Source organism: Haliotis asinina, chromosome 9, assembly GCF_037392515.1.
Source record: "Haliotis asinina isolate JCU_RB_2024 chromosome 9, JCU_Hal_asi_v2, whole genome shotgun sequence".
NCBI classification, from domain to species: Eukaryota; Metazoa; Mollusca; class Gastropoda; order Lepetellida; family Haliotidae; genus Haliotis; species Haliotis asinina.
Window position 1 is genome coordinate 5,582,331 of NC_090288.1, and position 18,469 is coordinate 5,600,799.

At 41.4% G+C, this 18,469-nt stretch overlaps 1 protein-coding gene across 3 annotated transcripts in view; it reads right to left on the reverse strand.

Moving 5' to 3' along the window:
• Positions 1-339: 339 nt before the first annotated feature.
• LOC137295777 (uncharacterized) overlaps positions 340-18,469 on the reverse strand; it is a 46,489-nt gene continuing 28,359 nt past the window's right edge. The window contains exons 2-5 of one of the 3 annotated variants that reach the window (XM_067827319.1): positions 11,387-11,534; positions 7,763-7,911; positions 6,993-7,128; positions 340-6,345 (exon numbers count right to left, since the gene is read on the reverse strand). In XM_067827319.1, the coding sequence (XP_067683420.1) occupies positions 6,099-6,345; positions 6,993-7,128; positions 7,763-7,911; positions 11,387-11,490 (636 nt within the window). In that variant the 5' untranslated portion in view covers positions 11,491-11,534 and the 3' untranslated portion in view covers positions 340-6,098. The remainder of the gene's footprint in view (positions 6,346-6,992; positions 7,129-7,762; positions 7,912-11,386; positions 11,535-18,469) is intronic. The other 2 variants (XM_067827317.1, XM_067827318.1) reach the window with 2 other exon arrangements.

The window sequence follows — 18,469 nt, forward strand, 5'->3', positions numbered from 1 at the left end:
ATATGACCTCATCAGGAAATGGTATTAATCACAGAGTCGTCTGGGCCAGATGAATGAAATATTGTCAAGTGTGGCATTAAACACACACAGGTAACTAAGGTGGTTGACAACATATTTTTCACTTACTTTTCTCAAATCACTGGATGGGCTGGTCGGAACTCTGGAATCAAACACTGTCTCCAATATACAAATTAGGCAAGGTTTCTCAGGACAGGCTGATGTTGCACAAAGCCACCTTGGTGCTAAGAGTATCTCCTTTGTACAATGGCACCTACCTACAGTTTGTCTGACTAGGACTTGATCTGTGTGACAAAGAAAAGACATTAGAGCCAACTAGGAGAATCTTCAAAATGATATTTATTCCAAACGAGTAAAGTCTACAACAAATAGTTAAGGCCTTTATAGTGTTTGAATGCATATCATGTCGAAAGGTAGCTGCACAGGCATGTGGGAGGCTAACAGCAATACTATGAGATTATATGTATCAAAACTGGCAGTGGAGATGAAAAACAATATGCACATCTATGTCAAAAAAATAAATTAGTGTCTGAATATTAATCTTGAAGTGACCACATTTATTATGAGGCTACTTGTGATGAGGGCATTGTGTTCACCATATCGACCACTTGTTTGGCAGTGTTCTAATCCTGGATGAAACATTCTGAAGGATTACAGGACATGATGGTACCATCAAACCCACAGAAATGTGTAGAAAGGTCGTTCCTGTATTATTTTTTTTATCTCAATGTCCATTTCAATTATGCCAGATTCCGGAATCCTAGCTAGGGCAATAGTTCCAAGTACTCACAGATATACAACATATTCACATGGCAGGCTTACCTCAAACATCATCATGACGTCACATGGCAGGCTTACCTCAAACATCATCATGACGTCACATGGCAGGCTTACCTCAAACATCATCATGACGTCACATGGCAGGCTTACCTCAAACATCATCATGACGTCACGTAAATAGAGCCTGGGAATGAGTCACGGCTATTTATACAATGGAGATAAAATACCCTGGATGACTGAGGATGATTCAAGGTTAATTGGTGTGCACGAGTGAGGAGAGAGTGATGTATTCACCAGGATTTTCAATACCTTATGTCCTCTTTGGTATATAAACTATGTATCAACAGTATTTACACGACAAACATAAGTGATTGAGCAACAAAACAGGAGAATGAAGCTGAAGAGATGAGGGACCAGTCATTAATTATGGGGCGAGCTCCGAGTTTCTCAACGTCAAATTTAAGGACAGACTAAAGCTTAGTCTGGAAATATCTAACCAACTTGAAAAACACGGCCAAAAACTTCAATCCAATATGGCTGCCAAACTAGTAGCTACACGAATTCTGATTCTGAACGTGTACCGGAAATGTGGAGATCTTTGAACCAGTAGTTTGAGAAATAATGGTCTGGAAGTAATTTTTTGTAATTATCTACCCTTTGCTGTTTCTGAATTTTTTACGCACTCAAAAGTCAGGCCAATGAGCACTTTGGAAGCGATTGGTTTTGGGGCTGTTTAGTACAAAATACGGTTGAATAATAAATAATAGTCCGAACGATTAAAATAGGTCTCCCTGCCTGGAGACCCAAAGTGCTCTATTTAAACTGAAAAAGAATGACGGTGAGATGGGTGCCTAAATGCGAGGAAATCTAGACTTGTATTTCGAGTGACTGACTTGCAGACAGTGCTGGTCTTAAGGGAAAACAATATAGTTAAAGAGACTGACGAAAAGACGACACAGCTAAACTTCCTTTACCATATTTTGCTGCCCTCCTGATACCAAACTGAATGAAATAATTTCTTTCATGATCCCTGCGGGTATACCGTTGTACAATGTATACGAGGTGAGACCCACCCCACCCTTCAATAACTAGTCCCTGTGATGATCACTATCTTAAGCAAGCTACTCGGAAACTACAACGAGTACAGATCAAAAGATACATATCTGCACATTATGCGATGGGGACATTTACTGACGGAAATTACACTGATAAAATAAAACATTCATTAAGTTGCACAAATGATTTTCTGTGGGTTCAGGGTTCCAATTATAACATATATTTTGTAATTAAAAGCAATTTCTTTATATGTCTGACTTAGCCCAGAAAGAAATACACTGCACTTCACAGGTAGTTTCACCCTTTTGACAGCGGTAAGAAGAAATAACATACGTATTCTCAATGTCAAAAGTAACCGATACATAGGTATTTTATCACCATACACATTCCTTGAAGAAATTGTATAATCAGGCCATCATGATCAATGGCAGTTTAAACTGTTCTACAGTTTTGCCCCAACGTTTTCATATGATTAATATGAAAAATCAAACGATGTTTGTCTTCTTTTCACACAAACATCTTCTTCTCACGTGTTATGAAGCTTTCTAATACTTTTGAAGATGATCTGGTTAATCCTAAAACACTTACAAATGGAATGTTACTGTCTGCACAAGTGTTTTGGTGTATACACACGACAGATCTTAAAAAGCAACTTAATCCATCCCATGATTACTTTGAACCTGATATGATGAAGTTCACGTGACCATGGACACTTTTTCCTCTGAATATGTATCTTATATACCATCTGACTGACTAACATACAAGTATTCGGTTAGGATGACAGCTTAAAAGGAATGGTGAAGTGATGGAAATACATGAGAATAGGACACGGTGAAGATGCGGATGAGACGGACACGCTATGAAACTTTGAAATGTGTCCCTGTCATGGCAAATGAAATGTATTGAAGATTATTCTAGAGTAAGATGGAAGTTTACCAACGGTTTAGGCATATCGTAGACGTCTGCTTAACGGGGGAGGGCATCCCGCAGTAATACTTTGAAAGTACGTGTATAGATGACGTCAAGGCGCATAATTCGGGGATTCGAACCCACCATCGTTTTCCGACACGTCCAAGGGATGCAATCCTCACAGCATTTCGACGATCTTGACCCCATAACCCTCATCTTGAACAGGCCTGAAAATGTTTCTTCTTTACTCAGGTAAAACTGTTCGGAACAAGGGACCACTTGCACAAAGCTATTTTAGCGCTACGATCACTTCAGTCTGGGTTACAGTTAGGGACTTCCAATCATCTTAGCTCTAACATCGTTTTTTAGCAAGTGGCATCTGGTGGGGAAAAGGAATCAGACTTCTATGAGGCTACAGCGAAATATTGTGAATATCAGTATCTATTCTACATGTAAGATTCATCAACATCTGATTCCAAGACCGTGTGATATACCTTATGAACACATAAATGTACATTGATATTAGTGGACATGTCAAACCATTTGGAACTAAATGAACAAACAAGCAAAAGAACTGAACTCCATGAGACCTCACACTTTCCGCCCACAATGGAAGAATCATCAAACACCCCAGAATGCACATTACCGTTATTTCGAGTGAGTCCGGTTTGAACAGTGTCCACTGTCTTGAATGAGGAAAGCACAAAGTCACTGGTATGGTGCTAACAAACCATACATCATTCACACTACAAACCAACATATTGCTGATCCTGCCATGCCCAAGAGAGGTAACTCTACAGTGAAATTATGCGAGTGTGGCTCCATATGATTTCGTGGGAAACAGAATACTGAACTTTAAATAGCATGTACATGATTTCATTTCGAGGTAATTTTAAACTATTTTTGTCCTGTGCACGGAATGGGTTGTTTCTGCTAAAATATGTTCTGGGTTTTGATGTCTGTTTCGACCGCCAATATTTATGACTACAATGAACAGTTCACAGCGTACGGTAGGCTTCTACATTCAAGATACTATATTCTGTGAGCGGCCTTTCCTAAACAAACCTTGATATCGTTAACTTGAAAGCAGGTAAAAGCAATTTTTGACACATAAAAACATGCAGCATGATGATTTAAGAAAGAATTTTTTCATAATAGGGCAAAAATTACGAAATATGAACATGTTTCCCTCCACTGAAGTTTGTTATTGGGGTCCAATCATTATGACCACATGCACTCAACACACGTGCTGTTTGTCATCAACTCTACGATTAAATATTAAATGAGGGTAGTTTCACCACAAAATAATGTGTGCCAGACATTGCGGGGTTAAGATATGACGTCACACGAGACTGATGCAATTTGAAAAAGGTACGCCCACAACTAATTTCAAACCTATCTTTGCTCCTCGGCCTCGATCGTAAACACTCGGTACGCTTCGTGAGCCGCTATTCGGGTTGTTCTGTCAAGTCAAGAATCCTTGAACCGGATACCGTTAGTTCTGGAACTGACAGTTCATTGCTAAGAGAAATACCGATTCATATACCCATGTGAACGATGGACGCTATTACGTAGATAATTATTTATAAAAGGAGCTTGATTCACCAAATAATATCTTTAAGCATGTCAGTATCGTGTACCCATGGCAGTGGGTTTCACTAAAGGTGTATCAAAGCCCTTATTACTCCGGGTTTTCCTCCCTAACGGTCACATTTCGCCCCATAGCTGGAACAATGTTGAAACCGAGGTAAAACAACACTTTCCAGCTGGTCGGCTATTGCACAAAACAGCACATTTGGGAGGAACAGGATTAATTTGGAGTAAGGCGCATCACTATGTGAAGTTTTGTGAATGTCAGTTCAAGTGAATATATCTGGATCTTAAAAAGTACTCAGATGAGTAGTCTACGCTAGCCCAAACCATTGCTAAAATGAAACGTCGAGAAATATTAGGACTATGATGAAGGACAATGAAACAAGTCAGTGTAAGATGAATTAAATTACCACTGGCGGACCCACAGCAAAGAGCTATTAGTAATAGCACCGCATTTGTTATCAGTTTCAGTGCCTTGTATTCGTGTTCACAAATCTAGGATCCGCCTCCACTTTAAACATACCACATTTTATATTTACCATTGATTGTATACATGACGTCTATGTGAGACTTGGGTCTGAGACTATCATAAAGGCGTTCTTTGTCTGTCTAAAACGAAACCAGATTGGAAAACGATTCATTCAAATTTGACAAACCGTAGGAACAGTTTTCAAAAATTTGAGGTGTGAATGGATGTCAAACAAGTCTTGTTCGCGTACGACTAATCAAAATCTGCGGTTGTCATTTTCAAGCAGGCCTAAGTAACAACCATGAGATGTATACTCAGTATCTGAAGCAACTCTGTGATTACCCACTTCATAACGATCACAACGCTACGCCAACAAACATAATTAACAACATACGCTGTAGCAATTCACAGTGAGTGATTGTCGAGGTTTACAAACATGTTCATAAATTCTATAAATATATTACGCTTCAGATATCACAGTTGAAATACTCTCTACTTTACGTACTTCCGTGGAGGTAAAGTGAAACATCGTTTTGTCGAGAGCGGTGGGGTCATACAGAGGAACCATGTTCGATTCCCCTACACTTTTACAATTGATTTGAGTTTAGTTTTCCGCTGCTTTTAGCATTATTCCAGCAATATCATGGCGTGGGGCACCAGAATTCGCTTCACACAGTGCACCATTGTGGGGAATCGAACCTGGGTCTTCGGCATGACGGACGAACGCTTTGATCACTAGGCTACCCCACGGTCCCGCATTGCTGGGACAATGCGTAATTGGCAACTTGAATGACATAAGGTTTCGCTGCCTTCACCCTTGTTGGGATGAGTTAATATGTTACGCTGTTTTCAGCAATATTCCTGCAATGCGTTTCACAAATGAACTAATTTTGAAACGAACACATGCCTTCGGTGAGAAGAGCGAAGACTGTAACCACAAGGCCACCCCAGCATAGCTGAAAGTCATGTAATAGGCTGGGGCCCACACGTGAGTCAGTTTTCAAGTTCAGTTCATGGCATTCAATAGTATACACCGCATACACAAGCTATGTCAAATCCACGACTGCTGTAGGTAGATTAAGATCAAGATAAACTTTTTGGCCACCAAACAGTCATGTTATATTTACCAGTCGTTCACGGCAGATCCTACCCGATGGCTTTAAGAACCAGTACTGACGCCGCACCTGGGTAGGTAGAATGTTGACGATGAGGATGCTGATTGAAAGAGGCCATTGCAGCAAGAAGTTGTATGATTCTATCGTGTGAAAAGACATTAAGACCTCCAGAAAAAGCATATCAGCACACAAACAAACAACACCAGTCTGTGGCTTGTGACGACAAAGGCTGCTCCTGAGTCGTCGTCGTCCCCGACAGAATAAATTCCCTCATCTTCAAACTTCACCTCCAGACATTTGGGAGGCTGGAAGCCCTGCATGATTGTCCTGACCACGGTGGCAGCAGAGCCACCACACCGTCGACGTATCACCTTTGAGGAGCACGACAGTGCAGCCTTAAAGAATCTACAAAGAACAGACACATTTACTATGAACAATATTCACGATAATGTTAGAACAATTAGTACCTTCTCATACATGCCTGAACTAGGTAAGTTACCATCATGAAAAAGTGAGAGTGAGTTGGGCTTTGGGTCAAAGCATTTTAAGAGCTGAATACTCAACAAGTAGGCTTCATACATTGTATCCATGTCGGCAAGCGATTCTTCGGCGAGAGGAGCGAACGCTTTGACCGCTAGGCTATCCCACCGCATTCGTAACTACCAGTGTCATTCCGGCAAGGTAGGTCACGGAAAGAGACGAGTAGTTACGAATGTATCCCACCGCTGCTCTTCATAAAAGAAAACTAATATTCAAAGACGCATGAATTAGGCTTTCAGGTAAAGTGAAAACAAACGTGTTTGGTGAAATTACATTCTTTGAAGGAATAATTGTATTTGCGTGCGTGTAAGTGTTCACTTGCGTGTGAGAGTTTGCGTGATTGTGAAAGTTTGCGTACGTGCGAGACTTAGCGTACGTGTTTGAATGCGAGTCTGTTCATATTGGCAAGGGTGTCATGTGGTCTTTCACTCAGTATACATCGTAACTTGGCCCCTACACAATGGTAATAATTATCTCAGACTGTTGTTTTCAGGGGAAAGGATGAGACTTGCCTGCACGTTGACGTCATCATGACGTCCATGTTGAAGGTGGCCATGGCCTTTGTCTTGAAGTTCTTCTGCACCTCGTGAGTGCAGTTGGCCAGCTCTGGATGGGAGTTCGCGATGCACTTGGCGTTCGCCTCGTACGCTAAAAGGTAGAAAATACACGGCCTATATGACGGCGGTTGGCTTAAAATCGGCTTGTTGTGTCATTTTGCTGTTACGTCTTTGTTTTGAGCTGAATGCCAAAGGAGTGACTGAGTGACCGCTTTTTCCTGCTCCGTCGGACTCCTGACCTCTTACCTGGTTCCCCGGGTTTGTTGGGCTCACGCTTCAAGAAAGTTTCCGGGAACCTGGAAGCGGGTAGTTTTGCGCAGCTTTTAGCAATATTCCAGCAATATCACGGCTGGGGACACAGCCAGAAATGGGTTTCACACACTCTGCCCATGTGGGGAATCGATCTCCGGGTCTTAAGCGTGACGAGCGGGCACTTACACCACCACTAGGCTACCCACATTTTTGCTCTTACAGACGCCAGTGAAGCCAGGTAGCCATTGAACTGTATATATTTTCCAGACTTAAAAAATTCAATGATTTTGTTTCAGTGTGTCTTGCATAAAAGTCTAAGAATCTCGGCCATTTGTGAAGTGCATCGCTTCGTTATGAAGTTATCTAACAATCAATGCTCATTTAGCGCTGTAGCTGCTTCCCAAGGGGATCGATCGTCGTACCATACCTGGCCACCCGATCCCTTTAGTCGGCTATCATATACGGCCACTTACTTTTGATATTATTACAGAAGTAATTGACACTGGTTTCACTTTTGTCCGGGTCCACCATCATCCGGAGAATATGTTCCCGTTCCGTGTTTCCTGTGCAGTTGTCAGTCAGAGTCCGCAGACACGAGACAGTCTGATGAAACAAGCCCTCCCTGGAACAACAGTAACAAGTTTGGAAAAAAATGAAATCCCCCAAAAGTAAGCATTCATGTTTATGTCTTATATTTTAAAAAACGTGACAAAAAGATGCGATTCTTTTGCTGTTCAGTATAGATATACACCGCTTCTAGAAACATTCAAACATCTCTGCTTGGGACAGAATTTCCCACCATGTTGGGCACTGAACATGCTCCTTCAACGCGACGAGTGAACGCCTTAACTATTGTGCACGCTATCCGGCCTCTTTGCTGCGTCCTTGCAAAACAATTGTTGAGAATTTCAGTTCTGTTAAACATCTTTTCACAAAGGTAGTGGCTTGCCTATAAATGTGCGTTCGTATTAAACTACATGTGACATAGGTTTAAAGCACTGTGATACCATATAGCAGTTAAACGCTGATACCCACCTCGACCGACCAGGCAGGGTAACAGTAAGTGCCTTAATATAATAGGACGCAAATGGCGAGAGGGTCGAACCAAAAACTCTGTCAAGTGGACCGCAGAAACAATATATAGTTTAGACACGCTTGAAACAAATATTTTCTTTGGCGTGAACAGGGGAACTAAATGAGCTCCAAATGATTGTAAAACGATTTCGTGTGTCTCCAAGAAATGTTTATGTCCTTTACAAATAGTGTAGTGCATTGTTATCCTCAGTCCCCATTTAGTAAGAACAAACTTGGGATAGGAGAATAACAGACAATTCAGATACTGTTTTACTACCACAAATTCAGACGGCATCAAGCCTCTTTGTTCAGTTCGATATGAGGATAGTCACATGTGCTCTACTAAAACAATCTGTGACGCCATGTAGTTAAAGTATCAAAACAATCTGTGACGCCATGTAGTTAAAGTATCAAAACAATCTGTGACGCCATGTAGTTAAAGTATCAAAAGTATTACTGATGTTACATATTCAGTTTCATGTGTTTTTGTTATGATCATAATTAAAGTTGTTCAGGTGCATGCATTGTCCAATTACTACATAAGCCGCGACGGCTAAGTGGGCTGGATCGCTGTCTTCATGTATGTGTGTTCGACTCCTGAATGGGAGTCATCCTTCTGAAAAGCTAGGAGAATCTATACTTTACCCAGGAAGTGTTATCCTGAATAATAATCTTACATTTGACAATTTTGGTCCATTACAGTACAAGAATGGGTTTGAGTTTAGGGTCGTTGGGGTAGCCTAGTAATCAAAGCGTTCGCTCGTAACGCAGAAGGCCCGGGTTCGATTCCCTACATGGGTACAATGTGAGATATTGCTGGAATACTGAAAAAAAAGCGGCGTAAAACCCAACTCACTCACTGTCCAGATTCTGCCTGCAGTACTGTTGATGTGATCGACGGGCATCGATTAACTCAATTCAGATAAGTCAGATAAGTCAACCAAGTCAGCGAGCCTGACCCCTATACCGTTAGTGGCCTCTTACAGCAAGCCTTGGTTGCTGAAGACCAGATCTAACCCGGATCCTCACGGACTGACTATGAGAATCCGTATCAGTACTGTTGGGGGTTTCTATGCAATTTATGTACAATAATTGCTGACATTACAACGTGCTCCCATGAATGTGTGCTCTTTGCACGTATCTGCACCTCAATGCATTACAGTTACATCTTTTGTATGAATACTCGCTACACAATACAACCAGTCATTATTCTGTACACACAACGTAATCCGAGACGAATTCAGAAATCTGGTTGCTAAGCAAATGCACATTTGGTGATCACTTGTAATCATGAGGAATGCCCATTCTCGACAAAATACGAAAAACAAATGTTATTCTCAGTTTTGCTGTCGCGGGATTGTGGACCAAGTACCTGCTTGCGACAATATTGTTTTTGAATAAAAAAAAATGGGAATATTCATAACGCGCCTGTTCCTGGCTAGATATCCTGTTCAAAGCGCACATTCTGATCATTATTACCCAAGCTACCTGATATAGGCGCTAGAAGGTTAATGGTTTCACGACTTATGTCACCGGGTACCCATTTTCTGCTGGGTGAACCAAAGCAATTCTGAACAAACTCATATGACCAGGGTGAGACCTGATGTATCACATGCGCTTCGTTGTGGGTTGGACTGATGTTCTAGAACTAACTACGACCACCCTTGAAATCCAACGACGCTCCCCGTCTAAAGCTGTTTAACTTGATTCGTGACCTGAGCTCTATGCACACAACCATACGCCGCCAATATTAACTTATGTTAAAACGAAACCGGTGTCAATTGACTGCACTTACAAAGAAATTTTAATATTAATATGTATATTTTTTAATATATACATTCATAGTTATTCTAACCCGAAATGGGCTGTGGACTAACCAAGTGCTTAAGGAGGAGTGAGGTTAATTTTACGCCGCACTCCAACTATATGGCAGTGGTCTGTAAATAATCGAGTCCGGACCAGTTAATCCAGTGATCAACAGCATAATCATCGATCAACACATTCGGGTTAGATTGATTTTCAGCAACCCATGCTTGACATGTCATTGTATCACAAATGCCTAGAAGCTCATGATGTTGTTCACTGGATTGTCCAGATTCGACTACAGGTGTATCCAGACCCTCCACCCCACCCCAAAAATAACAAAAGAAAATCCACAAAAAATATAAATAAATAAATAAATAAAAAGAAAACGGCAAAACGCAGCTGGTTCAGCCTCGATCAACGTTTGACACTACGATGGTATGACCCCAGACAATCAGCCAGGTCATTCAGTCTAACAATGCGGTTGGCTGGTTGTTTCACAAACCAACATAAAATTAACATTGTTATTTTCCAGTCCCTAACACGTATTCAGATCACTTCCCACAAGTCCAAATACTACGTAAATCACTTCTCACTTGCCCAATACAACTTTAAACATTTATCACCATCGCAAACACTGCTTCAAATTACTTGTCAGATAGTCCCAGCTGATCATAATAAAGCCATACCACTGCATTGTGTGACGCGACGAGTAACAAACATTGTTTAAACTACCGAGACGCGCGAGTTGACATGTGCAGGGGACACAATTGGAAAACCAGTATTGTGGAATACAGAACTACGTGACGTGATGGGAACACTGTCGCGGCTCGGGGGATAAGGGTGCACGGTTCACATTTTCCAGAAGACTGGGTTAGTTTGGTCTGATGTCGCTTATGTATCTGAAGCAGTACTCATATATCAAGCTACACACTAGCGTGGCCTGTCTTACGCCGCTTCTAGCAATACTCCAGCATTATCAAGACGGAGACACCGGAAAAGGGCTTCAAACATTCAACTACCGGGCTACCCCACCGCCCCTGTACGAATTAACAAGCGAAAGATTCTCAGTTGAGTGTATAACAACACAACGTAAAACTATATGGAATACGTTAAATAGCACGATGGATTCTTCCTAAATGCCCACCTGAAGAAAACTATCCGGCGGCGTTAACCAAACTCACCCTCAAACCTTCCTGTCCAAACGCACACGCACCTACCTGCATGCCATTTTGGCCTTCTCTATCTCCCCTAGTTCAACAAACTTGTGGGGGCCTGAATCAACAGGACCCACGCCAAGATTGGCCGTACACAACTGCGCCATCTCGAGGACTTTTGGGGGACATTCACACCTCACCACCACGAGAGCTGAAAAGGAGACAAAAACACTCATACTGAGAAACACTAATGTGTCCATAAAAAAAATCATGAAGAGTCTTTTAACACTATTTAATATCAGAGCATAGCTCAGAGAGTGAAGGTAGCTGAACGCCGAGAACAGCAATGTTCCAGATCCCTAACGATCAAGGTTCAAGTCTGAACTAAGCTGACCAATGACTAAATAGGCGAACAGGAAAAGACTAGCCTCTGAGACATGCATATATAATTTCATGCATTGTTTCACGCTGAGCGGTCTCCCAGTAAGGACCTTCACGTGTAGAAGATGGACCATACAATTAAATCTACGCTCATACCCTTGATCATACGGGTGAAAATTGGTCCTTGGAAGCCATGCTGGTCGTAAGAGGCGACTATCAAGATCGGTTGGCCAGACTCGCTGACTTGGTTGACACGTCATCTTATCAAAATTGCGTAGGTCGATGCTCATGATGTTGATCACTGAATTGTCTGGTCTACAGTTCTTTATGCACAGATCGATACAATATAGCTGGAATACTGCTGACGTGGCAAAGGAAAAACACGGTTGATGACAACAGTGTTCATCTGTATGTGCATCCAGATGTTCTAGTTTCACATAGATAACATATATTGGCTGCCATACGTTCAGCTGCCGATCAAGTATCTCCACTGATTAAGCTACACGCTGAATGACATCTATTGCCCAATTAATGTTGATATATGTTACCGATTACTGTCAAGTCAAACTGTTCCTAACCAACGGAATGGTTCTCTAACATGCAAAGTAGGACAATGCTCTGTGTAGCCGAGGTGCAGTTAATTATATTAGGGCAATGCGACATTTTGGGTTTTACACAAACAGATACCACAGTATCCCCCTGCAAACATATCCATGTCTTACAGGTGTTCAAGGTACGTGAACTTCCTTGCCGGTGTTGATAGTTACAGCCAGGAGCATAAGCTTCCATTTCCCCTGCTTAATGGTGAAGTGTTTGTAGCAGGTGCAAGGTTGGCAGTTGCTAATTGGCAGACAAGTCACCATTTGTATTTTCCCGTAAACTACGAGAATCCGTTTGGTTTATTTTTGGACAACCTGTTGGTCGCAAATGAGACCTCTCGTCAGCACTCGTATATTTCCGTATCTATTCGGCTTGTCCAGGAATGGCAAACACGGGTCCGATCAGCCGGAATGACTTTGACAAAATGACTTTGACTCTCTCTGTTTTCATGACAAAGAACAAAGATGTATTTTCGATCATCTGAGAGGACCACGGCAAACGTTTACACCCAACTCGAAGTGTTGTTCGGCACCTTTATCAACAGAAAACAGTATGGGCACATGTAAGATTTATCGACTGCTACGTCACGATTTTCTGCCTGTGGGAGAGGTCCAAATTAGTTTATGACGACGCCAGCTTGAGATACGAAACAGTCTAACGTGCTCCTTGCTGAAGGCTGTGAGGGTAGTTTTGTTCAGCTGCACTTCCTTTTCATTAAACGTTAGGCTGACATAATCATTTTTGATAACTTTTTTTATCATGTGGATCAGTCAGATTTCTGATCAGAAGGTCCGTGGTGCAAATCAAAGCACGAGACTCAGAAATTTTATGTTGACGCGGTGCGTCACGTGGTCTGGCCGTGTGACGTGGTGTACGTCGTGGTCTGGCCGTGTATGGCGTTGAGTGCTACGGGGTCAGCTATTTCAACGAAATGATAATAAAACGTTTCCACAGGTTGAGTATACTACTTCAGACCAGCAACTTTATCGGTTCGGAAGGGAGATTATAAACTATTTTAACCGAGACGGTGTATTACTTGGCCCGAGAGAGTGTCTTCAATTTGTTCACGGGTAACCTCTCAAGAAAATCAACAAAAACATATTATCCCAAAAAGGAAACCCAAAGGCGATTTGTATTTTTACAAATTTATTAACTATCTATTGTGTTCAAACAATCGTCAAACTTTTTAACAAAGTGTTGGTAACATGATTTTACACAATTGCACAAGTAAAAAATTGAGTTTACCTGAAAATGTTGATTTTGATGAGATTTCTTACCAGGATTAGAAAGGCATCGCCACAACGCAACAGAAATCACCTTCCACTTGATACTGTGCATCAAAGAGCATTCACTGTCTGGCAATAAAAATCCACATTACCTGCAGAAATTGGCATTCGTTTTGAAGGAGTTTCAAGGTCAAATTACTACGTCACGTTTTGACTCTTGAGACATAGAACATGTTGCCAGGCGTCTGAATGTTAGTCAGAGCAAGATATCGTGGTTTGCAGCTTATTACAACCAAACAGGTATAACAAATGACCGTCCACGTACAGGCAGACCTCGAGTTCCCACTGCAGCCCAAAAGTCGGTACATCTGGGTACTACAGTTGCGCGACTGAAGAGGATATCCGGCTAAACTTTATGGAACAGGTTGAAAGATACTGGTCGGAGAGCCATGAAACCTGACGTCGGGTCGTGCTATGTCGTCACCATCGCGCTCAGCGTCTCCGTTATCTACAAGTATCCACTTGATTGCATAGACATTACCTTCTTCTAAACTGGTGTAAACTTTCATGCACTAAAGTATATTGTGGAAGAGTTATACATGTTTGAAAACATTTCCGCAACAGATTTCGTCTACGCGTATCTTTCTTGGATAGTACATATACACGTATTGTGTCGCTATTACAATTTGTTTGTGATGGTCTTATTAATATCAATAAAACACCACAGGACAATGACTCGACTACATACGTTAAAACAACACAACTGAGCAATTAGAATAACGTTGGCCTTCTATAACACCTTGTCTCATGCTCGTCCGCGCTACACAAATTAAGGATAAAAGGGCCTTCATCTCATCTCATAGTCCTGCCGCTATAACTGAAACAATATTGAATAACAAATACGTGTATGCTATTTATTTCTCATGTCGTTATGTGTTTAGGTTTGTAAGAATGTCATAAGTAGCTGTAACGTTTTAACAGAGAGCGAAGAGGTTATTGCGCGCTGAGTGCATGTAAACACCGTGTTCATGAGGCAATCTGGGGCAATCCAGCTGATGTTATACGGCGTCCAGAACCCGAGGTTCCTGTCGGTAATTTGGGGGATGACTCACGTGCTACTACTGAAACAAATGTCACGGAAACGAAGTAGCTGTTAGTCCTTCGACTCGACGCCCCCACTTCTTTGTCGTGAATGACCAACAGTTTTTTCGTAATTGGCTTCCCATAGCTTGAAATTTTTCTGTCGACGTGGCAAATTCTCTCCAGCTGATTTTCCTCCTAAGAATGAACACATGTCCACTTCTTGTGAAACAGCTGAAAGCGTGCCACAGCTACCTAGGAGAAAGATCTGTCAAAGAGTACAGTGACGTAACTGGTCATAGATATTGAAAGGAAGTATTTGGATTTCGGCTACACATGTGGCATATTTACACTGTGTGGCATAACCGACTCCGAACCAGACAATCCAGTGAAAACAGTATAAGCATCGATCTAGGAAAATGGGACAGGGTGACGTGCCGACAAAGACATCGGGACTGACAATTCGGTCCCGTTAGTAGCCAAGTATGGGTAACTGAAGGACAAGTCAAACCCGTGTTTTCATAGGTTAACAAAATATCTATCTACCTAATATCAAACTATCTATAATAATAACAAAAAATACTCGTGCTGCTGTTATCTTCGTCCGTCCGTGATAACTAAGAAAGTGCGTTAATGAGTTAAGTTTTACACCGCTTTCAGCAATATCCCAGAAATATCACGGCGGGGAACACCAGACATGAGCTTCACACATAGTACCAAGGGGAATAGGAACCGGGTTTTTGTCGTGACGGGCGAACACTGTCACCAGTAGGCGCTCGGCTACCGTACCGCCCAGATAATTAGGTTAGTTAGCTCTGCATCACCCTCAATCCGTCCCGTGACAAGGTTAGATAACTCTGCCCGAACCTATGCGAGTGCCCAGGCAAAGTTAGAAAACTCTAACAGACAATGTACGAGTCCCTTGACAAGGCTCTGCGCTGCCATGTAAGAGTGCCAAGACAAGATAAGATAGCTCTGCCCGACCATGTACGATTCCATGACAAGGTAAGTTAACTTTGCACGACCCAGTACCACTCACTACACTAGATGAACCAAGCCAGCATGTATTGTGTAGCATGGTAGGCGTTACCTGTCACTAATTACATCTGTACTGCAACACACAAGTGCCTCAGCAAGTTCAACTGGTATAGAAGAAACGCGTAACATGACACGCCCGGCAGTCGTCATGTCTCTGTGGCATCCGTAACATCTACAGTTAACGAGCAAGAAATCATTTCCTTACAGACTAAAAACAATTGTCCCGGAAAACAGGTACGACAACAACAAAACCGTTCACAAAATGTCAGCATATCTTTTAAGCAGGTACACCAAGTCGTTCTAATCGCTGCCCACGATGATGAAGTTGGATACGACGATGGTGGACGTTAACGGGTACACGTGGGTGCATGTGTAGGATTATATCGAGACAAGATGTAAACAACTTCTTTGACTCACGTAAATGAAACACCCCTGTACTATATAGTGTATATGTATAGTCTGGTTCATAATTATTGAGAATTTTTCTTCTTACTTTGAGCTATCCTAACACCTCAACTGATTCACTGATACTTAAAACTAAGTAATGGTATAAGGGAGGTAACTCATCTTGGCCTACTGAGTATAGTACAATTAGAGTTACCTCCCCTGAATTTGTAGCAGACGTCATTTTCCTCAGCACTGTCAACAATGTCTGCTGAAGATAAAAGAAGGTTGATTTTTTAGTTGTGTAATCAAGGAATTGATGATGTAAATACATTGGCAGAGAGAACAGGAACTCCTCTTTCTACTGTGTATAGGATTAGGAAGAATTTTAAAGAGGGAAAGGATTTGGGGCACCAGAAAGGAGCAGGGAGACCCAGAAAATTGGACTTCTCAGATCGCGTCCGGCTGGGAATTTTAGCGTCTAAAAAGCAAAGGGCAAGCATCTCCAACATCAGGTATGAAATGATAGAAAGGGGATCAACAGTTGTATCAAAATCTACATTTAGAAGAAATTTGATTGATCTTGGATGGGAGAAAAAGACTGGAATTCCTTCTCCTCTCATGAAACAAGAACATAAAGACAGGCGTGTTGAGTGGTGTTTGGCACATGAAAACTTTAACTGGGAAAATGTGATTTTTACTGATGAAAGCTCAATATGGGTACATCCCAATAATGTGAAAATATGGACAAAGTCTGCGTCAGCACCGTTGTATCGACGACCTAAATACAGCCCAACGTTTCATGTATGGGGAGGGATATCCTTATTAGGAACGACACACCGCTGTGTGTGTTTGAGGGAAATCTGACAAGTCAACGCTACACTAACATATTAGATAATTTTCTCCTTCCAAGTGCACATGTGTTTTATGGAAATGACTGGATTTTGCAGCAAGATAATGATCCTAAACACACCGCAAAACATGCCAAGCAGTGGTTTCAGGAGAAAAATGTGACTGCATTACCATTTCCTGCACATAGTCCTGACTTAAATCCCATTGAGAACATTTGGGGGATGATGAAGGAATGTGTGAATCAAAAGGGGTTGACAAAAATTGAAGACATGAAGAGAGAAGTGGTCCGATACTGGGACAGCATAACTCACGAGACACTAACCTCTCTGATAGGAAGTATACCTACCCGTCTTAGACTGTGCCGTGAAGCTCAAGGAGACTTGATAAAATATTAAATTGTTACCTACACAACATGAAAAGGTCAGTTCACTTTCACAATACATTCAATTTTATCTGATTTGTTCTCGTTTAATAATATGAAATGCTTTAGCTATTCTCAATAATTTTGAACCATACTGTATATATATATATATATATATATATATATATATATATATATATATATATATATATATATATATATATATATAATATTTCCATTCTATTTCAAGGAATAACCTGGGCCCCATCATAACCAGGCATCGTCGTGGGAGTGACGTCATGACAAGAACTGTTTCCAATAGAGAAGGAAAACAAACGAACAATGGTGAACTCACCATGGCCATGATGTCGACTGTCTCAAAATATCGTTTGAGAAACTGATGCTCATATGTCATTCAGTGATTCAGAATCTGCATTAGAAATATGGATAAAGCTAAAACAGTTTTATCACCTAACTCAACATAACTTTAAGTTCGGTTTCGAAACCATCATTTGGTTTGAAGTGTTGAGCACAATTCGCGTTGTGAAAACAAATCAGTCGACTTTGACAGTAAGTTCCATTTATCTTTGTTACGAACGACAGGATATGTAGGGGAACAATAGAAAAAGGAACAGAAATGTGGAATATATTTCACAAACGATGTTCGGATGCGCATGTGCACTAATGAAAACGAGTCACATCGGAAGAAGTATCTGAATGCGAGCAGATGATGGTATGCAAAAGGCCCAGAACATGATGTGCAGCAAACATTAAACGGTTGTGTATGTCATGTTTATAAACACCATTTGTACTCTCAACGATTCTCATACGCCTTGTAGATAAGGTTACGTTACGAAAGGAGTAGACTAAATTACCTCTGCGAGTCGGTCTACTCTCTCCAACCCCACTTTCCCCAGCACCACCCTCTTCTGCCTTACCCCACTAAAAATTTGGTCGAAAATAGTTAATTTTAAATCCGAATCGAATTTCAAAGCCAGAAAATCCATGGTAGAAAAAGGCTTCACGAGTTGATTCTGTGGAACTCGTTTTAACAGTTTTACAAAACTGCGTTGTAACAAAGTGTTATATGGAAGGAAACAGGAAAGTGAAATTGGGGTTTCACTTTTACGACGAACTTTGATGTGGCGTTGACATTTTTTTACAAAGTAAATCGTGACTAAACTCGGATTCGAAAAGGAAATCTTCCTGATTCACACTATCCAA